Source organism: Eleginops maclovinus, chromosome 11 (genome assembly GCF_036324505.1).
Source record: "Eleginops maclovinus isolate JMC-PN-2008 ecotype Puerto Natales chromosome 11, JC_Emac_rtc_rv5, whole genome shotgun sequence".
NCBI lineage: Eukaryota > Metazoa > Chordata > Actinopteri > Perciformes > Eleginopidae > Eleginops > Eleginops maclovinus.
Genome location: NC_086359.1, coordinates 4,232,897 through 4,250,348, shown reverse-complemented (window position 1 = coordinate 4,250,348; position 17,452 = coordinate 4,232,897). Strand labels below are relative to the sequence as shown.

At 40.1% G+C, this 17,452-nt stretch overlaps 2 protein-coding genes across 4 annotated transcripts in view; one reads left to right on the top strand and one right to left on the bottom strand.

The window, feature by feature from the left end:
- Positions 1-563: 563 nt before the first annotated feature.
- pgk1 (phosphoglycerate kinase 1) lies at positions 564-9,702 on the top strand. Its single transcript, XM_063895771.1, has 11 exons — positions 564-761; positions 3,421-3,471; positions 3,653-3,808; positions 4,008-4,152; positions 5,423-5,526; positions 5,619-5,738; positions 6,936-7,050; positions 7,749-7,928; positions 8,006-8,183; positions 8,862-8,960; positions 9,121-9,702. Exons 1-11 carry the CDS (start codon positions 697-699, stop codon positions 9,159-9,161), a joined length of 1,254 nt encoding a protein of 417 aa, XP_063751841.1. The 5' UTR covers positions 564-696; the 3' UTR covers positions 9,162-9,702.
- The window catches only part of si:dkey-183i3.6 (LAT2 domain-containing protein), a 13,451-nt gene continuing 5,701 nt past the window's right edge, over positions 9,703-17,452 (bottom strand). The window contains exons 2-13 of one of the 3 annotated variants that reach the window (XM_063895776.1): positions 17,130-17,292; positions 15,161-15,265; positions 13,597-13,639; positions 13,311-13,354; positions 13,193-13,226; positions 12,319-12,353; positions 12,195-12,236; positions 12,062-12,092; positions 11,409-11,464; positions 11,239-11,301; positions 11,097-11,153; positions 9,703-10,403 (exon numbers count right to left, since the gene is read on the bottom strand). In XM_063895776.1, coding sequence (XP_063751846.1) covers positions 10,372-10,403; positions 11,097-11,153; positions 11,239-11,301; positions 11,409-11,464; positions 12,062-12,092; positions 12,195-12,236; positions 12,319-12,353; positions 13,193-13,226; positions 13,311-13,354; positions 13,597-13,639; positions 15,161-15,263 — 540 coding nt within the window. In that variant the 5' untranslated portion in view covers positions 15,264-15,265; positions 17,130-17,292 and the 3' untranslated portion in view covers positions 9,703-10,371. Of the gene's footprint in view, positions 10,404-11,096; positions 11,154-11,238; positions 11,302-11,408; positions 11,465-12,061; positions 12,093-12,194; positions 12,237-12,318; positions 12,354-13,192; positions 13,227-13,310; positions 13,355-13,596; positions 13,640-15,160; positions 15,375-17,129; positions 17,293-17,452 lie in introns of those variants that run through there. The other 2 variants (XM_063895777.1, XM_063895775.1) reach the window with 2 other exon arrangements.

Genomic DNA, 17,452 nt, shown 5'->3' with positions numbered 1-17,452 from the left:
AATGTTATATTTTTAAGTCATGATGGTGGTTACATCTTAAGCCAAAACTCCTGCATCAACGTTTTAAATATACATTTTAACAGGAAATTATAGCATCTATCTATCTTCTGTCTATCAAAGTAATTTTGAAGAAGAGTGGCTTCTTTTAAAGTGTTATATTATTAAAGAATACCATATCATTCAAGGTTTACCATAAAGAATAGAGAGGACTTTTAAAGAGTTTTTGCAAAGAATAGATCAGAAATGAGCATATATTACATCTCTAATACTAGGTAGATAAAAAATATCTCTGCATCATAACATAAACATATCGTGTTTAACTAAATGAGTAACTATAAACTAAAAAAGTGAGAAATAAACATAAATGAGCAGAAAAGGCGGTAATAACAGTACACGTATCCGTGTATGAACCATAGGTATGAACAGGGTGGTTCCGGGAGCAACGTGTTTACGTCAGAGAACAAGCAGCAACCATATCCAATGAAAAGACTCCTGTCCTCCACTGTTAGCCAATCAACAGACGGGGGTGTGACCTATCACCGCCTATGGTAACCATTGATGAGTTAAGAGAACCGCCCTGCCTCAGTTTCCCCATCCCGCTTTAAGGTCACCGTCACTCGGTAGCTAACCAGTCGAAGAAGCGGAGGAACCCCAGCTAAGGAAGGAGCAGGACAGAACCGGCAAAATACAAGCAACATGTCTCTCTCTACCAAACTCACCCTGGATAAGGTGGACGTCAAGGGGAAGCGGGTCATTATGAGGTTGGTGTCACGTTACTGTCCAAACCGTTGCTGCAAGCTAAACGGAAATGGGATTATTTGTCGTTAGCTAAACCAGCTAACTGACAGTTTGGAGATGTTCCACTCCGCATATCTTTAATTCATGTGGTCACACCATATATTATAAAGGGGTTACACACGGTTTGGTGCTTCCACAGTGACACCGAACTGATGGCTAACGGTGCTACTTATTGGTGTCACGTCCATGTAACGTTACGTGCCTGTGAGGAGATGCTGCATGGATGCAACCGACTGCTGCATCCGACATTGCATGCTTTTACTATATCTTTCCCACACTGCATTGATATGTGAAATATGCAATCTAATAGTCTACAAGCTCAGCAAAACAATAGCCATTTAAACCAAGTACACGTACTCAAATACAGAAGTACAATTCGAGGGGCTTGTACTTTACTTGAGTATCTCCCCAGGTTCAGATCAGAAATACAGAATATAACCAACACATTATAATATTATTATATCAAAAATACAGTTTTGATCCAAACGGAGATTCCCAGCAGTGATAGATATTGAATACTAATACTAAAGCATATTCTAATGCATGACTTTTGTGCTAATAGTAGAATAATAGTATGTTTATAAAAGTAACACAACTGTAGTGAAAGTCATGAAGGTGCAAAAACACTAGCATGAAAAACTAATTCCAAATAATCTGCATTATAAAACCGGATCACAAATATTGATCAATTCATGTATTCACCTAAATGTTGTGGCTGGTACAGTGGAGCTGATTTGAAGTACTCTATATTTATGTGTAATGCGTTATAATTCTGTGATGGCCATCGCCAATGGACTTGAAACTGACACCCTGTGTGGAAATGTCAGAGGGCCACTTTGCTTTGCTCGGCTTGGTGATTCAACTACAGTCGGCATAGGACAAGGTTCAGCGGCAGCAGCGGCCCCCAGCCCACACTGCTCTGGTTAAAAGGTCAAATTTACTCCATGTTGAGCAAGTCTGTGTGGAGAAAATAATTTGCTTCATATAACACCCAGGGCCTGTCACAGCATGCCGTGTGTGTGTGGATCGAGAGGTGTTGTGTAAGGTGCTGGTGCAGAATTAAAAGAGGGAAGGCGGGACGTTGCTGTAGAGACCTGGCACTTCTTGCCAAAAATCTGTCCAGATGCCAAATTCAGTAGACGCCATGAACTCACTTCCTCGATGTGCATCACACATGCTTACCCTTCCTTCTTACCCGTTCATATCATAAAGTGACCCAAGGACATTGTTTTTATTCCGTACAAAGCTTAGACACAATGCTTGTCATACCCTACCATTCTGCTTCTCATAAAAAAAGTGGAGATTATCTAAGTCCTAACTAGCCTTTCTACCCCAGCACTACTTAAACTGGCTCTTTGTTTTCTCAAGTTTGCCATTGCTCCACCGGTGCTGTGAACAACTGCAGCTATATGAGTGTTTAAATCATCCGGTCTTATTTCTGAAGCTATTTGTCAGACAGAAGTGTGAGTAATAACCAACAATAATTTAATCTGCCAACTATTTTCTTGATTAAAAGTCTAGTATTTTGGTATTTAAAGGTAAGCATTCTATCAAAGTTGTATTTAAATGTCAGTCCAAATCACAAAGATATAAAACAGAGGCTGGAAATCTCCTTATCTGAGTTGCTAAAAACATTGGTCGATTGGCTTATCACCTAGACAACTTATCCTTGAAGCTCTAGTGTTTTGTGTAAACGATGCATCAAAACTTGTACTGAAATGCAGCATCATCCTCGAGAGCAACCGGTGGAATCGATGTAAGAGCGGAAACTACTGCTGCTGTTAGTTGGCACCGGAGCTGCTGGGCTACAGAAGTGCTGACTCTGCTGGTTCCAAGCTAAGACAATGGTGTGTGTGTAGTGTGTGTGCGCAGAGTGTTTATGTGTGTGTGTGTGTGTGTGTGTGTGTGTGTATGTGCAGGCAGATCATGTGTCTCAGTGCAGCAGGTCCTCAGACAGAGGGAGGGAGGGAGGAGGGAGGGAGGGGATTACGTAACGGGCTGGAGGACGAGGGATGCAGCATGTTCTCACGAGCTCCCAGCATGCAGCGCTGCACGGCTGTGGGCCACCGCCTCGTTGGCTGCAGTTACACAAAGACTCACGATGCTCCATTAAAAAGGGTCTGAACGTGTCTTTTGTAATGATGCTGAGTATTCCTACAGGGACCAGAAGCTTCTAGGGCTGTGTTTGAAGCCAGTATTTCTGAATGTTTGCAGATAACAAAATGGGCTAAACAGATAGTGTTAGTGATTTCCTTTTGTGGAATAAAATACATTTGATTGAAGACAAAAAATGCTCCTAAATGGAGGGGGAAGTAAAAGGTGTTGCTCAAGTTCAGTCCCCTCCAAAGTTAAATACATTAGACCCCTTCCTTGGCCCATTTCTTGCCTTAAAGGAGGTCATTTAACTCAACATGAACTCCTTATTACACAGTTTAAAGTGGTCCCAATATGATATGATAGTTGTTATAAACGTTGTCTTTGATTGCATTACTTTTTAGAAGAACCCCACTGTGCGCTGATTCTGTTTGACTACAGGTTTGATTCCCCGAAAAGAAAATATGGGACACAAAACGTCTTCCTTTGTCCATTTCTTTCTGGTAATGAAGTCTTCTTCTCTTCCAGGGTCGATTTCAATGTTCCCATGAAGGACAAGAAGATCACAAACAACCAGAGGTAAAGTCTGATGTCCGAAGAACTTACTCTGTTCTGGAAATAAATAAATGAGCTTTGCAGGTCACAGTTGCATGTTACCCTTTAGCATTTTGAAAAACAGCAACAAGTTAGCGGAGGATGCAACAACATTTTGGTAGCATTTCTTTCAGGCGGAAGGTAAATGTTTTTGTTGATTTTTCAGGATCAAGGCAGCCGTTCCCACCATCCAACATTGCCTGGACAACGGCGCCAAATCCGTGGTGCTGATGAGCCATCTGGGCCGCCCCGACGGAAACTTTGTGCCGGAGAAATATTCCCTGGAGCCTGTCGGAGCCGAGCTCAAAACCCTGTTGGGGAGGTGAGTTTGTAAACGTAATAATCACGGTGGTGCTCGCTTAGTAGATAAGCCAGGGATAAATTAGTAACAAGAACATTTGTACTTTTGCGTTTACGGAATTAAAGTTACAGTCTTTCAGAAGTCAGAAAGATGTGGAAAAATGTCCAAGAATCAAGCATGAGTAAACACTCTCCTCCCCCTCCCCCCCGTGCATCTGCAGGGATGTCACCTTCCTCAAGGACTGTGTGGGGGCCGAGGTGGAGGCTGCCTGCGCCAACCCCGCCACCGGCTCCGTCATCCTTCTGGAGAACCTCCGCTTCCACGTCGCCGAGGAGGGGAAGGGCAAGGACGCCTCCGGAAACAAGGTGAGGCGTCTCCCAGCATGCACTGTGGTCGCAGCTGGGCAGAATCCAGCCACATAGCATAACTGAGAGATCTGAGAGGCACACGTTCCCTCCCTGGACCAGTAGCGCTGCGTGTGGTGTCTTTACAACAATGAACACAATGCATAATTAGATGTTGGATGGTTTTGGGTGCTAAATCTTTGTGCTGGGCTGGGTCAGCTGAAGGGAACCGCACAGTCCCTCCAGCTGCAGTGTCCCTCAGAAAAGCTGAGTCACCGTCTGATGTCAGGAGTGGTGCAGGGACTGGTGGTGCAACTGTAGTGCACAATGTTTATGAAGGTTTTACAGCGCATAGTCGTAGAGAAAGGGAGTGCAAAAATAAGATTTAATTAATCGTCCAACCCCATTTGATATAAACCTACACAGCCAAGCTCAGGACTGTCCTCACACATTTGAATAACGTTGGTCTGCCTCGTCCGATCAGCAGTTTGACCTCCTGACATTTCCCCTGAAGGTCAGTGGGGCTGCTTGTGTTGCTTTTCCTGTCCTGAGAGGCCTGTCTGGTATGCAGCCTGTGTGGATGGTTCTACTGTACTGCTCGCTGTAATATCAGACTTTATTTTTAGATCAATATACACACATTACTCCGGGGCTGCAGTAATCTCAGAAAAGAATCCCAATTCCATCTGACGATACTATAATGTGCTACAACTACAAGCTGAGTGTAGTTTCTAACCAAGGGAAAAGTTACAACAGTCGTTTTTATGAACTGTCTGAAGCGGGGAACTGGAGCGTGCAGCACTCCTCTGACATTTGAACGACACTGAGGAGCTCTGGTGACCTTTTTTCTGCCCCTCATCTCACACAGTCACGACCTTCAACGGTTAAGTGCAGCAGGAACCTGATCCAGAATGACTGACACACACACACACACACACACACACACAGAGCCAGTCAACAGTATTGTTCATGGAAAGTAAATGGATGCTAAATGGAATTGCATTTATAAAGCGTCTTTCTGTCTCTCGTTGGCATTATTCACCAGGACCTGTCAAGCAGAAACATGTCCCTCATCAAGCATAAGCAACTGTCTCCTAAAAAATGACATTCCCCTCGGAAATAATTGTTCTTCAGGGATAGAAGTTTCCTCCTGGGTTATGCTTGCACTTTTAAACATGTGGTTCACCAAAGTCTTTCCTCTGCAGATATTTAGGACACCACGCTGAACAGATGCATGTTAAAGGAACCCAGACATCACTTCATCTTCTTCCCTTACTCTCCCCTCTCTTAGACGAAGGCCTCTCAGGCAGACATCGACTCCTTCAGGGCGTCTCTGTCCAAACTGGGAGACGTTTACGTCAACGACGCCTTCGGCACCGCTCACAGAGCCCACAGGTGAGCAGGGTGGAGATTAATGGTGGACAGGAGCGGGGACCTCTGTGATGGTGTGGTCGTGATATCCCCTGATCCTCTTCCTCCTCTCACAGCTCCATGGTGGGGGTGAACCTGCCTCAGAAGGCGGCCGGCTTCCTGATGAAGAAGGAGCTGGACTACTTTGCCATGGCTCTGGAGAAACCTCAGAGGCCCTTCCTGGCCATCCTCGGAGGGTGAGAACAGTTCATAGCAACCACTGAAGAACTCATCATACATTAAACTCACTCATTGGATTCCTACTGACAAAATAACCCTTAAGACCAAACAATACCAGTTTTATTTGATTTGAAATGGAATTCTCAGTCAGTGTGGTCCATTCTGCCGCTCCTGTGTTTGGATATCATCACACAGCAGCCTCTTGAGCCGGTGGCCTCCAGGAATAGAGACTATAAGCTCATAATGTAATCTGGTTTCACACAACACTGCTTCCTGCTTCACACCGCTCAGAGCTCAGTGAGGAGAAGCAGAAGGCGCGATGAGATGAGAGGAGGTTATACACAACTATGCCACAGTCAACAAAACTGAATGAACCTTAAATCGTCCTGTTTATCAGCTGTTGTGCAGTTTCAACTTACTATTATTTACGCGTCTGTGTTCACTTATGAGGAGGTTGGAGGTTATAACCAAAGCAGATTGAGAAGAAACATTTAGATTTAAAATAAGCCACAAAATGCACCTTTTTAAAATGGTTGTGGTTTATTTTGTCTCTGTTTTTTTTAATGTATTTTTCTAGTTCTAGCACCACAGTCTGTTGGGTTCAGAGTGGTTAAAGCCGCTGTCAGAAACCGAAGCTCGGTTTCACTACTGGTGGCTTCATGTTGGTTTTGGCCTCGCATCAGAGTCCATTTTAGACCCGAGTGCTTTGTCTGACGATGGCTCCTGCTCAGCGTAGAGCCGCGCTGCCGATCCTCTGCCCAGGTCACACACGGAGGACGCTGATCATTAGTGTGTAATGATCAGCTGCAGAGTTACAGAGAGACTTTGTGTTTAAGAGTTGTAATTGTTATTATTGGTAAAAATAGGAATGAATTAATACAACATAAATGATGATATGCGAGCCGGTTAAAGGGAGACAGCGTTTTACAACTTTGGGAAGTTATCAAGGCGGCATCTATTTTATGTTTTGTTGCGTCCATACAGTATAGAGCGGAAACAGTCAATCAATTATTGGATGAGACGTAAATAATGGAGGAAATTAGAGACTTCTAACTCAGTACTTCAAGCTCGCATAAATGCTCCTTGGCTATTAAACCCAGGTCAGACGTGTTTAGGACTGCATGTACCTTTCGGTGCTGCGCTCTTGTTTTTCTCCCGCTCACTGTGCCTGTTCCTTATCTGTTCTGATGTGTTGCCGCCACTCTGTGTTTCAGAGCGAAGGTGAAAGATAAGATCCAGCTGATCAACAACATGCTGGATAAAGTCGACGAGATGATCATCGGAGGCGGCATGGCCTTCACCTTCCTCAAAGTCCTCAACAACATGGAGGTGAGGAAGACAAGAAAACCCAGTGAAATATCCCCACCTCTGCGACCTCTTTGACAAACCAGTCATTTGATTATATCAGCTGTTTATATCAACTTTTATTATAGCAGATTTAGTTATTGCACCTTTTTCTTTAAAGCTAGTGTAAATAGCTTTTAAATCGGGGATCCTTTCTTTTTGTCTGAGTATTTTGAGTGTACCCTCTATGACTGAAGAAACATCAGTGTGTGATTTCAGGAGTTTCTCAACTTCCATTTCTCACCACTTTCTGCTCAACCTGATGTCGTAACCATATGCTGTATATGGTGATAATGCTACACTCACTGTTAAACATTGGTGGTGTTCAAACAGTCAGCAGAGATTGAGAATCACGTCAATGACCCTAGTTTGACTTTTAAACAAAAGCTTGGTTTCTTTTGAAAATATGTCCTTCCTTTGACACCTGATGGTATATATGTCTCTGATATCCATGAGAAATCCATTCGTTTGATTAGAAGTCAAAGGAGAAAGACCCTTCAGAATATACCAATAGATCCTGCATACAAATCATTGCAAATGTAAGATTTTGAAGCTGTTAAATGAGTCCCTCTACACCACAGGGCTCCAAAATATCATTGCATCATGCTCACATGTGAGCTCTCCAATAACCAGGACAATATATCCATGGTTAATTACTTTTCCTTTCCTCCCTCTCTCATCAGATCGGCACCTCCCTGTACGATGAGGAGGGGGCTGGCATCGTTAAGGACCTGATGGCCAAAGCAGAGAAGAACGGAGTCAAGATCACGCTGCCCGTCGACTTCATCACCGCAGACAAGTTCGACGAGAAAGCCGCCATCGGCACCGCCACCGTCGCTGCTGGCATCCCCGCCGGCTGGATGGTGAGGCGAGAAGACGTCCTTTTGATCTTCTCTCTTATTATTTCTGCTTCTGTTTTTAAATATAACTTCTCCTCCAGGGTCTGGACTGCGGACCGGAGAGCATCAAGGCCAACGCCGAGGTGGTGAGCAGGGCGAAGCAGATCGTGTGGAATGGCCCCGTCGGCGTGTTCGAGATGGACAACTTCGCCAAGGGCACCAAGAGCATGATGGACAAAGTGGTGGAGGTGACCAAATCAGGCTGCATCACGATCATCGGTAAGAAAGACGCCGTCAACTTGTGTCGTCATTCAGTGTGCATAACAATCCCAATCTTTGGTTCAAAGAAAAGGGGATTTAATAGGAAACAATACTTTGTTATTATCTGTCTTTGCACCCTGATTGTGCTTCATCATGAACAAAAAATCTAGGTTTAAAATGGCCAATAGAGACCTAGTTATTGCTAGCTGTTAGCAGACCGTGAACAGGGTTTATATAGAGTTTTACTGTGGTGCATTTATGCTGTAAAAAATAGTACCAGGTAAAGAATAGCATTATCATGATGGGTTTAATGTCGTCTTGTACAAGGTCATTTTTAGCAAGACACTTAAATAAATACAGCTTCCAGAACAATAAGTAGAATGTGGAGCAAGAATTAGGACCCATTTAACTCCCTTGCATTAATAAGAAGTGTGTTGAACTACATTTAGTTTTGTGTCATATTTATATAGGATTTGATGAAGTCCTGCATTGTGATTTGCTGATCCACAAATGTACAATAAAGATAATTCATGGAAATATTCCGTACACATTTGGGAAATGGGAATGTGAGAGTGGTCATGCATATCAAAATGCAGCCCACCAAGAACAACTCTGAACTTGATATATGCTGTAATCACAACCTAGATTTTTAATATGTTTGGTAAACGTCTAAATGAAATTTGCGTTTGTGTTTAGGGGGGGGCGACACGGCTACTTGCTGCGCTAAGTGGGACACAGAAGACAAGGTCAGCCACGTGAGCACCGGAGGCGGCGCCAGCCTGGAGCTGCTGGAGGGTGAGCGACTGAAACTCAGCAACATCAACCTTATTCTTCATCCAAATGTCTCATAAAAAATTCTTCTGTTCTAAATATTTGTCTGAGTTATTTTCCACTGCTGTCTTTGTTTGTGGTGTGTTGCCTTTTCATGACGGGGTGTTTGCTTCCTCTCTTTCAGGGAAAGTCCTGCCCGGCGTGGACGCACTGAGCAGTGCCTAAACTTCCCATCAGCCCGTTGGTGTGTGCGTGAATGTGTGTGTGAATGTGTTTGTGAGAGGTGTGTATCTACTTCAGTTTACTCCTGAAATTCCCTCGAAACAAACGCCACTTCACCAGCTGTTAAACCTTCTATTCTATCGTTGCTTTCAAAGTAAAACCAGAGATTTATTCTGCCTTACTTCAACACACTGAGGAAACTCTGGAAGTCAAACTGCTGGAAATAGATGTTGTGAAAGTGGAGTTGATCTTCTCAGATAATTTTCCTGCTGAATTTAACGGTTATGGCTGTCGCCTGAATCTGGGTTCAATCTGGGCGGTAACCCCTAAAAAACGTAAGCACTGGCTCCTGTGTGAATGTGTGTGTTGTCGCGTCACTTTTGCATAGCCACCCATGGAAAACGTCGCTTTACCACCCTGAGTGTGTGTGTATACATAAAGTATAAGAATTATGTGATGTGTGTATGTAGATGTTATGTCTCTAAATCTGGTGGTTGGTTTCTGATCTGCTCAGATTAATAAAACCCTCTGTGTAAAAACCGTCTGTCAGTGATTCCATTTTATTGATTTACGTGTCTAAAGGAGCGGGTCAACAACAATACAGTGGTGTCATAACAGGTTATTATAAAAGACTCGATGATGGAAAATTACAAATATAAGTACAAATATAAAGGAATTTACTTGGCGTGATCTTGTCTCTTCACTTTACTCCTTTACGTGTACCTAGCAGCTTTAGTTACCTAAAAAATGTTGATTTTTAGCAAACAGAAGAGTTCAAGTACAGCTGGTCGACATATCCTGCATGTGGGATTTTCAACATGAAATCCTTACATTTCTCAATTAGAAATTACCGTGGCAATATCAAAATTGAACACTTTCAGAATAATTTATACATAAATGTCTGGAAATGTGTAAATGTATATAGAATTAATAGGGATGAAATGGGAAAGGGATTCTGCTGCTGATAAACTTCTCTTTTATTTACATGACTTTAATCTCAGACACAAGACAGCCCTGTTGTGAGTTATACACACTGCTACTTCTCCCCTCTAGATGGCAGCCCCAAACAATCACACGCTCCATGAGCATTTATTCACCCAGCTGTCATGAGCACATCAGTCCGCAGAGCCGGAATAAAATACTTTAAGACATCAATATTTTACTTTCAATTTAACACAGAGGTCAGGGTGCAGGAGGATCCTTTCTGGAGGTGTCAGCCGTTTTCATTCACATAATCTGGCTCATCTGTGAGGAAAAAAATGAATGTGTTGTTTATACTCGTCTCAATTTCCCCCAGCCCTCTTCAAATATTTGTGTTTTTAAAAGATCCCACTGAGATACTATATTTTTGTCAGAGTCCAGGTGAAAATGGTAAGCGAAGAAAAATAAAAGTTGCTTGCAGACGCCCAAACGAGACTTAAAGCATTAAAAAAATATATGTAATGATAGATAAGATCACATTTTTATCAAATAAAGAACAAACTGTGACGGATAAGACGATATTTAGTTTACAAAGGGGTAAATCAAAGATGAAAGCAGCAAACTTTACATTTAGGAGGGTGTATTCAAAGGACCTTTTGATTTCTTTACTCAAAATACGACTTAAACAATGAATCAATTATCAGAACAGTATTTCCCGTCCTGATCCACTCTGTTGTGATTGGTCAACCGCTGAGGGATGTCCCGCCCCTTAGCCTATCAGTTACCGTGAGTGTTACATAGTGATGTCATTATGTTATGAAAGTAAACAAAGGAGTCTAATGGAGGAGTTTCAGCCGGGGGGGGATTTTAGCCTTTGCAGACCCTTTACATGCACTAACACCGATATAACACACTACAGGAAAGGGAAAACCCCCAGAGCATAACAGGGCCTCTTTAATGAATGCTACAGCTCTGCTAAATCTGCAATAGATTTAACGTAAAACATTTAGAACTTACTGTCTTCTTCCTCCTGAATTTTGTCCAGAAAGTCAGAGTTCTCGTAGTCTTCCTCGTCTATATAATAAAAATAAGATAAAAAGTTGAGTGTTTGATGTCTTCATATTTTATTGGTTGTATTATTCTCAATGATTGAACTGACCGTCCATAATGTGTGGCAGTGATGAGGTGATGTTAGCATAAACAGCTGGATTCTGATTATCATCTGTAATGATAAATAAGAAATGTTAACTCAATCACGATAAATGTGAATACGTGTTCAAGTATTTACATTTATTCCATGCCAAGTAAGTACAAAGTAAAAATACTCACCAGTTATTGTTCCTTTATTCAGATCGTTCACATAAACTGAAATTGCGAGTGGAGCTCTGTAAAATAATATACAAGTATGACGTGTTTTAACCCTGTTCTCCTTTTAGTAAATCAATGGATATTTAAAAATCAAAGGTTACATAATTAAGATAATACAGTTTATCAGAACATACTAAATCCTTATACCTAAGTTTTAAATGTTGCTATGGCTAAAGTTTAGGTGCAAATCTTATTTATTTCTTTATCTTTTTTATATTTAGTTTGGCAATTTATGAATTATACTTTCTAGAAAACATACACAAATATTGTCCATTAGACGTAAAGGAGAGTCGACGTAACGTGATCTTAAAAAGCAGTACAATTTAAAATACTACGAGAAAAATCTACTGAAAAGATACATTTACTTATTATGCAAAATGTTCCTGAAGAATTCTCCTCTTGTATTTTATTCCAATTAAAAACAGACTGGAGGATTACATTCTGACAGTAAAATAAAAACAAATTAAGACTGAAAATAAATCTGCATATTCTTGGTTCAGAAAGGTCCTGATTTTTTTAGAATTGAATTATTTTCATTAAAATAAAATAAAGCTTCCTTAAATTGCGTTTACAGTTTTTGTCAGAAATAAAAATGCAAAAAAAGTCAAACTTACACATATGTGTGTTCTGGACTTCCTGTTTGAGCTGCAGCGACCGTAACGATGAATAGATGTGAACATGTGAACACTTAGAGAGTGTAATGATATACAGTATGATTTGAAGTGTGTGTGTTGTATGTGCACTTACCATCGGAGACATTTTGATAGTCCCACTGATCATCATTTGCAGCTGAAATACATTATCATTATAATTTAAAACAAATGTATTATTGGAGCATTGAAACATTTAGCATGAGAATAAAAGATGATACCTGTTGAGATGTCCGAAAATTCCTCTCGAGTTTCTCTGAAAAACAGATAAAACGTTTTATTTTTCTGTAATTAAGTGACCATTGTATTTGAAATGTTGAGAGAAATCTTCCTAGTGCTTCTGAAGTCCACAGGGGACTTGAATGAAATGTAAATTTGGATATTCAATAGCATTATTTCTCATGTTATTTGAGTAAAAATGAAAACACAATAATACAATCTTAATTCTCATGAAGAATATAAATGTTCTGACCGTTAGAAAGTGAAAATGATACGCACTTCGACATGTCATTTTCATAAACTGTACAGTGAAAGGTTAACTGGAATATAAACTACGTGACCTGATGTTTCCTTTATCTAAGCAATATGTTGCACTGGCGATTATACGGGGGGCCAACGGGAGCCAGTTCCCCTGTGACACAGAGCTTGGACCCCACTGTGGACCCTTTCCAAAATAATATATCTATGGTAGAGTACACTAAGGTACTGTACTGTAACCTGGGCCGAAGTGAGCAGGGATTTTTCTTCAGTCATATAATTTAAAAAGTCAGTTACTGAAACAAATGTGACTAAAACAAATGTTAAGAAATAAAAAACGGACTTCTGCATAAATAATGTCTTTATTTCCCCAAATGTCTGTTAATTTTCTGTATATTAGGCCAAAGTAACTAAAACAAATAAATGAAATAGAGACAAAGTCATCGACACAAACGCTGTTACTAAATCGAACACCAATAATGGTACGTTCTGTTAGTTCACGCACTATGACTCTAAACTAAAAATGTTCAAATCGAGTTTACAACCGCCACTGAAATGACATAGGTCAAAAGTTTACCCTAAAAATTAAAATAAGATATTGAATAATAAAATACGTACGCTGTGGTTGACCTGATATGGTTTGCTCTGGTGACTGAAAAACAAACAGCACAATAAAAGGGGTCAAAATAAGTTCTATAAAATATGAAGATGGGTGATTCAAAGTAAATACCCGTACCTGTTTTTGATTCTGTCACAGCAAACCTACTTCCCCCACGTTGGCTGTCAAGATGTTTGTTAGAAACAAGTACAGATATATTAAAATTGGGGAGATTGAAAGGAAATGTATTGAAATAAGTGAGCAATTTTATTAGAGTCAACATTTTTTATCCCGTTCCTTTAATACATCAAGTTTAATCCTAATGGATGTTTTCAACAGACAGTCTGTAATATAATGTTTGCTTTCTCTTCCAAATGTGTCCGAAACGAAGGTCAAAGTGATCTCATGTGGAACAAATACTCACAACGTCCTCGGGTCGTATATCTGACGCTCCTCGTGTATGATCTCTGCAACGACACAAAGCAGTGAAAGGGCAAATCCTTATTATTATAGCTTGCGTAGTCTTATACAGGTGATCACTGATTTTACTTCCAACTCAAATCCAGTAGGCTCTTTTATAAAAAATCTGGTATCTTTAAACTAGGCTGCCCATGAAACCAGTCAGTGGTGCAGTTACTGTAAAATAAGAGGACTGATCTTTAAAGAGGTGGAATTAGAAAATGGAAAGTGCTACAGGGCCATGCAATGCTTGTCAGACCATCAGCGGTAAGCATGTTTCCATCCGCCTACATGATGCTGCTGTATGTTCGTGGCTGTCTTCATTTTATCTCCTCTATCTGTGGTGGGTAGTTTGATCGCCGACAGTGCTTCATTTCTATCATATCATCTTGTGTTTGTATGTTTCTCAGAAACAACAAACATTTCCAGCCATTCCAAAACTGATTTCAAAAGTAAAGGGATTTTCACATCCTTCAGTGTGTCAAGACCATTGTCTCCCTCCACTGGACAGGAAGGGGGAGAAATCCCTTATTCTGAAAAGTAACTAAAGCTGATAAATGTAGTGGAGTAATAACAAGGATGGTTTCCCTTGAGATGTATGAGAGGCGAAGTATATAGCATCTTCAAATGGAACTTCTGAAGTTAAGTATAAGTTGCTTAAATGTACTTAAGTGGGCGGCAGTGGCTCAGACAGAAGCATCGCCGGGTCACGTCCCGGGCGCTGCATAATAAATGCTCCTGGTACTAGGATGGGTTAAATGCAGAGGTCCAATTTCGCTGTGTGTGCTGTACTGTGTGCATGTGTGACAAAATAAAGAGGGTTTCATCCTTAAAGTACAGGGTGAATATACTTAATCTACTCAAACAGATGTAGTGCTACCGTTACGAGTAATAATTTGGTTTTCATTATTAATACTTTACACATCTGGGTACATGGTGAAATACATTATTGTATTATTATTATTTATTGTTGTATAATTTGGAATTATGTTACTTTACTTTTTATGCAAGTATACATATAAAAAAATCTATTTGTTTTCTATGTATGTAATATTCTTATTCCACAGTTTAACTTTAACTTCTAGTGTTTATATTTTATGTTATCTTGGTTTTTTTTCTTAAATAAAGAACGAAGTGTTTTGATTCTGATAAAAAAGACGTGTTTTTATTTTTGAGTTGTTTTTACATTTTGAGGAAAAAGCCTGAATGTTGAGAATAAATTCAATATGTCAAGGAAGTCAAACATGAGTTATAGTGTAGATATATGAGACAAAATAAATCTGAGGAATATTTATTCTGCTTTTTATGAATAACGCAGAAGTGTCCAAAAGTGAAACTAGTAGTATTAGCTCATATACAGAAAGTCTGACTTCAGCATCTGTACCTGAGCGGAGCACATTCTCCACAAAGAATGTTTACCCAGTCTGAAAAGGCAAAGTAAAAACGTTAAGTGTGAGAAATACTGTTAGAGTAGAACGAGCCCACACTGTACTCAGATTGCTTTTTGAGTGGGAGGGAAATGCACTTACTAGATTTCTTCTTGCATCGCAGGCAGAGCACTGACAGCAGACTCAGCGACCCGACTGACACAGCAGCCAGGACTGCAGCCAGCACAACGGAGTTTCCTATCATACCTGGCAGACACACAATCATACAGAAACAGATACGATGTGGTTTCTACTTGGACAGAGTTTAAAGAGTTATTCTGCCTGTCCTGGTTGAAGTACTGTAGCTGCTGTCTTCCTGTTGACACAGAGCAGCCCTCAGGATGTGGTTGGCCAAAACAAAATTGAAACCTTCATTGTATCTTAAACCGAGACCTACAGACAGCACGCTGCCACTTAAGAAGCATCAGTAGTGCGACTGAGTGCATTTACTATTTTTAACAACCCTTTTAAGTACTACTTGTACTGAAGTGTTTCCATAGAATGCAACTTTAAGCATCAGCTCCATTGCATCTTATAGGAAGATCTTGCGATTTGACATCATAATATTGGAGACCGTGGAATAATATAGCGTAGTTACGATAAGCTGGGACACTATAAGATCAAAAACTATATAAATTATAAAAAATACATAAAGGATTCAACGATAGTGATTAAAAAGGATTTCGATTATGTTATTGATGCTACTCAGAGGTGAGAAGTAACTTTACTCAAGTACTATACTTGTTACGTTGTACTTCTACTCTTCTACAATTCCGATGTAAATGGTGTACTTTTCCTCCACTACATTTATTGAATCCCTTTAGTTACTTTACAGATTAGGATTAATGATGTTAAATACATAATCAACCCTTTCCTACACTCTGGTACTTCTACTTTCACTCAAGTACAAGATCTGAGTACTTCTCCCATCTTACTCCATGGTCTGCTTTAATATCTGTTGGGCTCTCTGCAGGAACCTGAGTTTTATTTTGAATGACTCAATTTAGACACATTAGAGATAATCTGTGCGGTTTTGAACATCAGCTGCAGAGACTTCCTGTTCTGAGCTCTTCACAAACCATCAATCACCAACTTCATGTCGTTATTAATGTGTTTAATGGTGACCCTGATTAAGGTCAAAGGCATAGTCTCGTTTTTACTCCTCCCTGCAGCTTGGAAGTGGATCAAGTTTTTCACTGTGCTGTTCACAAGGGAGTATTGTGTAATGTTGTTTTACTCAGAATTCGTTCTGTTCCTTTTTCTTCAAATAATACTTATTTTATTGTTAATTATCTACAAAGCATACGTAACCAAATAAACACGGATACATAAATAATCTACATAGCGATATACAAATCAGGAAAATATTTTAAAATGGAAAAACATAACGGATATAAGATTGGGTTTACATTAATTGTCAGTTCTTCACGTTCATTATACAGATTTGTGTATACTTAACCCGTTTTCCCCGTCATCACCCATCTGAACCTCGAATGATTGCTATTCTTATCACCACAAATACCTGGTGTTTTCCCAAGTAATAGAATTTGTGGGTTCTTGTTTAGAGAAATGCCCAAAAAATTGACATTTCTCTTATAACTTTTTCCAAGAAGCCGCAAAAAACATTACAAGACCAAAATATATGATCATGGTTAGCGTTCTGCTCACCGCGTTCTCTCCAGCATTTTGTTTATATTGATTTAGAATTTAGGATTTGACTTGAAATAACAAATTAACATCTTCCATTTATATTCTTTCCAGTTGTTTGAATTGGTTTCATTATGAATGTTTTTACAAATGTGTTCCCAATCTGCTGTATACTTTTTACTCTACTTACAGGGTAGCTTGTGAATTTACTCCAGGTGATCTGAAGTCTGATTTAAGTGTTGATTATATTTCACATCATTAATCCAAATTGTAAAGTAACCAAAGGTAAACTATATACTTCTGAGTTTTAGGGAAGTAGAAGTACAAAGTAGCAAAACATTCAAATAATCAAGACAAGTAGCCTACTAGTACCTCGGAATAATATTAGCCATCAACTGGAGCCATTATATTAGACTTTACTCACCCAATAATGATATCTGATGTGATGTGTGTGCAGTGTTTTACCTCCAGTGGTCCGGCTGCCTTCATTCTGCACAGCAGCAGAAAAGTGTTTCCTATTTCACCATCTCCCCACATCCGTCTCACTCGAGGCAGAGCAGACCTCCCTGAAGCTGCACGTCTCATCTCTGTGTGCGTTGAAGAGTGGACACAGGAAACAACATCACTTTTAAAACCTTTATTATTTGAATATTCAAGCTGATCAATGATCTGTTTTAAATGGCACGTCTGCGGATGTTGTTTTATGCAATGGGGGAAGGATTTTTATTGAAGTAAAAGAAGCAAATC